The sequence below is a fragment of the Anarrhichthys ocellatus genome, unplaced genomic scaffold, assembly GCF_004355925.1.
Source record: "Anarrhichthys ocellatus isolate YVR2014 unplaced genomic scaffold, GSC_Weel_1.0 scaffold102, whole genome shotgun sequence".
Taxonomy (NCBI): Eukaryota; Metazoa; Chordata; class Actinopteri; order Perciformes; family Anarhichadidae; genus Anarrhichthys; species Anarrhichthys ocellatus.
This window is the reverse complement of record NW_022280132.1, coordinates 995121-1000261: the sequence shown is the minus strand read 5'-3', so window position 1 is coordinate 1000261 and position 5141 is coordinate 995121. Positions and strand designations below refer to the sequence as shown.

At 43.1% G+C, this 5141-nt stretch overlaps 2 protein-coding genes across 4 annotated transcripts in view; both read left to right on the top strand.

The window, feature by feature from the left end:
- Nucleotides 1–2198, top strand: part of trmt1l (tRNA methyltransferase 1-like) — an 11421-nt gene extending 9223 nt beyond the window's left edge. The window contains exons 13-16 of one of the 2 annotated variants that reach the window (XM_031876061.1): nucleotides 52–215; nucleotides 311–376; nucleotides 948–1074; nucleotides 1604–2198. In XM_031876061.1, coding sequence (XP_031731921.1) covers nucleotides 52–215; nucleotides 311–376; nucleotides 948–1074; nucleotides 1604–1793 — 547 coding nt within the window. In that variant the 3' untranslated portion in view covers nucleotides 1794–2198. Of the gene's footprint in view, nucleotides 1–51; nucleotides 216–310; nucleotides 377–947; nucleotides 1075–1585 lie in introns of both variants that reach the window. The other variant, XM_031876059.1, reaches the window with a different exon arrangement.
- A 1015-nt stretch (nucleotides 2199–3213) lies between these two features.
- Nucleotides 3214–5141, top strand: part of niban1a (niban apoptosis regulator 1a) — a 27335-nt gene continuing 25407 nt past the window's right edge. Inside the window, exon 1 of one of the 2 annotated variants that reach the window (XM_031876035.1) lies at nucleotides 3214–3368. In XM_031876035.1, coding sequence (XP_031731895.1) covers nucleotides 3314–3368 — 55 coding nt within the window. In that variant the 5' untranslated portion in view covers nucleotides 3214–3313. The remainder of the gene's footprint in view (nucleotides 3369–5141) is intronic. The other variant, XM_031876036.1, reaches the window with a different exon arrangement.

Here is a 5141-nt window from a genome sequence, read left to right as displayed (position 1 = left end):
TGTGTGTGTGTGTGTGTGTGTGTGTGTGTGTGTGTGTGTGTGTGTGTCCAGGTCTGGTCCTCTGTTTAACACGGGCTTCCTGAGGAGGATGCTGTCGGCGGCAGTGCAGCACAGCATGGACGACATCCAGGCGCTCGTCAAAAATCTCATCTGCGAGTCCGACTGCACCACCCTCAAGTCTTTAGTCCACGGGCCGTCCGCTCTCACCAACCAGGGTGAAGCGATCACACCTCTCCTCAGTAACGCACACGCCTGATGTTTGCATGACGAAACTACCTCGCTTACAGAACATTGTGTCTCCTCTCTGCAGTGGAGTGCGGCGTCGTCATCAAGACCTTACAGAGCGGAGAGGAGTCGGGTCCCGCTGAGCAGTCTGGTGAGTCACTCACAGGTTTATTAACCCGTGTGATCATCTCAAGTTCTTTTCAGAATTGAATTCAGCATTAGTTTTTCTTATTTCTGTTGTACATATTAACACATAAGTTCTGGAAAACCAGATTTGAGTTTTTTGCTCAAACTAGCTTGTATGTGTCTCTTTTGGAGTGGAAAGATAAGATAAGATGGAACTTAAGTTGTAACGAGGGAGAGTGTTGAGCTGCAGTTGCATAACAACGATATCAAATGAAAATTCTAACCAAATGTACACAATGCCAGGTATATAAACAAGCTAAACGGTAAGGACCACACATATGAAGGAGCAGTGGCATGTACGTAGCTATGCTTGTACCATATCTTAGTACAGGTGAGTGTACCTGGTTCATTCCAAATGTCCAGTGACTATGTCCATGAGTTATTCAAAAAGTCAGTTAAGTCAAATTCCTTGTTCCTTCCTCAGCCGTGATGTAATAGCCAAGTGGAAGCAGCGTCCACCGGCTGACCTCACGTGGATGCCTCTCAGTTTAGTTTTTGTTTCAGATCTCATTTTCTTTCTTTCTTTCTTTCTGCAGGTAAGAGGAAGATGGGAGAAGAGTCGGGGAATGTAGTGAAGAGGATGAAGTCCGATGGGTCTCTGAATCACCCGCCCTTCTACTATAGCATTCACCGCCACAGCATCAGAGGCATGAACATGCCCAAGTAAGTGACCTATGACCTCAGATGTTTTATAGTGTCATGTATCGTGTCCACACTCAAACCAAGAGTGAATGCCAGCAAGTATTGTGTGTGTGTGTATCAATGCCTGATATATCTTCTTCTTCTGCGCCATTGTTGTCCAGAAACTATTAAAAACACATCAGTGAGCCACACTGTTGCACTGGGTGACATGCTCCTTCATCCCCATGAACACACACTGTAGTCAATTCTGACTCAATCCCACATACACCCTCCTCCTGCCAACAATACTCACTAGAGCAACAAATGTGGATTCATTTGCTGCTGAAAATAGTCCTCAACAAATGCACTATTTACTTATGTTTGATTAAAAACTACAGTAACCAGCTGTTTTAGAAAGTGACTGAGTCTTTTCTTTTTTAAATATGAAGCTATATATTTGTGAGGTGTTTTTAAAGATTTACTTCTTCAGTAGGAACCAATGGGCTTGGAGCTGAGAGCCACAGACAGGAACATTTTATTTATGTTCATTAAGTCTTTTTATCGTTTACAGGTTGAACAAGTTTCTTCAGTACCTGACGGAGGCCGGCTTCAGGGTGAGTCGGACTCACTTCGACCCGACGGGGGTTCGAACCGACGCCACGCTGGAGCAGTTCAAGTCTGTCCTCACCAAGTACAGCGTCCCCACGTATACCAATGCCACCACCATGCAGACGAGCGTGAGCACGGAGAACACTTTGTGAGAGAAACGAGCAGGAAGGAGCTTGATTCACACGCTTTGATGAACAAAGTAGATCTGCTCGTCCCGTTTCTACTCCACTTGGACTGTTTCTATTAACCTAAACAAAGTTCTGACTGCACTGATGTCTAAAACAAACCCACCAACTGCTCTCTATGTGGACGTGCATATACTAGAACAAAGTAGTAATCTGATGTAATCAAACCAAAACTTTCTTAAAACTGCAAACCAAACTGATCCTGCTGCACAAATGAGCCCAACTGATCCACTGTTCCTATTTATTTCTGACTTCTCTTGAAAATTCATTGGTTACAAGATTGTTTTCTTCTCTTCTAGATGGTTTTTATCATCTTTTTTTTGTTTCTCCTGTCTTATAAAGGCAAAATAAAGTTTATCTGCCAAGCCTGAATTTGCTGAATTGTCATGTATGTGATGTCCTGCAATTCTTTACCGAGTCTGAGAAAGACAAACACACGCAGATGTATTTATAAGACACAATTAGATAAAATTACAAAACAGACATCATAATGCAAAACAAGTTTATTTGTGTGGCACCTTTCAACAAGGCAATTCAAAGTGCCTCAAGATATAAAATGTGTTGGGAAAAGATACAGAAGAAACAAACCAATACAGAAAGACGTAAATATATTAAGATAAATCTGGCAGAATAAAAGTTACAGTGCAGTGCAAGATGTGAACAAATAGTTCCAAGTTAAAGTTCTGCAAACAGCCCTGATTTCAAAGAACAGAGGGTCTGTGAGTTTGTTTCAGATATGGGCATCATACAAAGTGAAGTGCTGCTTCTGTGTGTTTAGACTGCATAGGGGCGGAATGCAGACCTGAACCCAGATCATCTGAGACCTGAACCTGAGAGGTCTGGATGGTTCATAACGAGCAGCAGATCAGACAGAAGGACACTCAATAGATATACAAAGAAATAAATGAACAAATACCGAAAAAAAGTAAGAACAAACTGAATTAATTCATAATTTGTATTAATAATCTGAATAAGTAAAGTAACCAACTAATACCAAATAAATATAGTTTAGTAAAAAGTACAACATTTCCCTCTGAGATGAAGTAGGTAGAAGTATAAAGTACAGACAAGTAAAACATAGTACTTTCGAAATTGTACTAGTTACTTTCCACCTCTGCAAAAGATGAATTATTATTATTAGAAGTAGCCTAATTTAGAGCACAAATTAGTATTCTGATGTCAGAACTCATCCCCCTCAACCGGTGTATGATACTTGATTCAAATTAAATTGAATGGTGTCAAATCCATACGTCGTCGGATCACTCACTGTTGAATTACGTCATTAGAGCAGAAAAAGTGAGCTGGCTTTTCTGGCTGGGCGTCACTGCATGGCACAGTGTTTGAAAGAGGAGGAGGAGAAGGAGGAGGAAGAGGGCGTGTTCCTCCTCCCTCTCTCCCTCACTGCTGCTGCACATCGATGTGTCGGTGTCTGTAGGCTACCTGAGGACTGAACCCTAACCTGTGTATCCTCTCCCAGCAGCAGCGCCATGGGGATCTCCGCGTCCAGTCTGCTCGATGAGACCACATCCAACTACATCAAAGGTAAACACATAAATATTCATATTTAACAAGCATAATAGATAACAATACAAACATTCACGGGTTGGAGCGCGTTTGGAGCGACGCGGCGAGGACGCACCGCGTTTCCTTTAACACACAATCTCCGTTTATTTCTACGGGGAACTTCCACTTCTTTATCGTTGTGTTCTCGTGGAGCTTCGTGTCTTGAGTGTTAGTGACGAGTGGATCTGTGAATGTCATCTTCTCTTCCGATTGATCGGAATCTCGGAGTCTCATTCAAATCTGGTTTTAACGTGTTGACGTCACTCGGCTGAGAGTTTCTGTGGAAACAAACAGCTGTTCAATTTCACCTGAACTTATTTCCAGACATCTGAATCTGTCAGTCGGGCTGCTGGAACCCGTCTGTCTGGTCTTCTTTTATGTTTCCACGGAAATCTTCTCCTAGACTTAAATCTGACCTTCCTCCTGTATGTCTGACCTTGGCAGGTGACAAACCCATGAGGGGATTTGATGCTGCTGTCAGTGTTTGCAGCTCAGCTATCTAAAGGGGCTGATCAGGTCACTCCTGCCTTTCCAGTCCTGCAGGGGGGGGGGGGAACAAGAGTGCCAAGCCCTGTTTCCCCCTTTGTCTTCTGTGTCCTCTGCTGCTGGGTGTGTCCCATGGGTGGATGCATGGAGTGGACAAAAGGTGCCTCTGTTGTTGTCATTGTGTGCAACTGACAAACAGAGAGGCGGGGATGCTAACAGGTGTTTCATAAAGGGATGCTGCATGTGCCAACATGATGATATGTAACGCTGCTGCTTTATTTGTGATGTCGGTGTTTAAATGTGCATATATAAGATGAATCAGCAGGACGTTTGGAGACCATATAATCAGTCATATCCCACATATAGTCCAGGGCTGATCCAAGCCTTTGTGGGGGGGGGGGGGGGGGGTAAGCAGAACCCCTTAGGTTGTTAGGTGACCAGCTGGTGGCTGAAGATCCCCCTGTGCTTTCAGGTCAGGTCCGGCACCATGTTTGTACATCTCGTGTAGTGGGATCATATTCCAGTAACCGTTCTCACCATCTGATTTTCTCACAGACACATGCCTGTAAAGGTTTGAAACGTTAGTGCAGTTTTGAAGGTATTTGAGCTTTTTTTAAAATCCATGACCATTTCCTACTTTATTAACAAATGAAAAAAGACTGTAGCCTTGTTGATTTTGTTCCAAACAAGAACATTATCAATGGGTTTTTTGGGCATGAAAATATAAGATAACGGAAAGGGACGTCAATTACTGATTAGGGCTGTAGCTAAGGACTCATTGAAAACACCTTCAAATGTCAAACTTCTCTCGGTTTCAAAAGACAGCTGCATAGTTGTTGATGCAGCTCAGTGTTGTGTGCCGGTTCTGGTGCTGTGTCAGTGTTGACTGAACGTGTTGGCACAACAGAGAGAGGATAAGACAGCCAGCAGGTCCCCAGCAGAGACCAGCTGACTGGAGACATTTATGTCCTTGTATGTTTTTACAGGTGTGTGTGTGTATATAGATCAGGGCTGCAACTATCACTTTAACTGTCACTTTCTCAATGAATCGCTTAGTCTATAAAACAGAAAAACCCATCCAAATCTTCACATGTCTTGTTTAGTCCAAAATATATTACATTTACTCTAATGTAAGAGAAGTAAAAAGGCAGCAAATCTTTGCCAACAGCTGCCAATGAATTTTGTTTGAATGGACGAGTTGTTGCGGCTCTGGTTTGGATGCATCTATGTTCTGCAGGGATGGATGATCCACTCGCTGCAGAGATA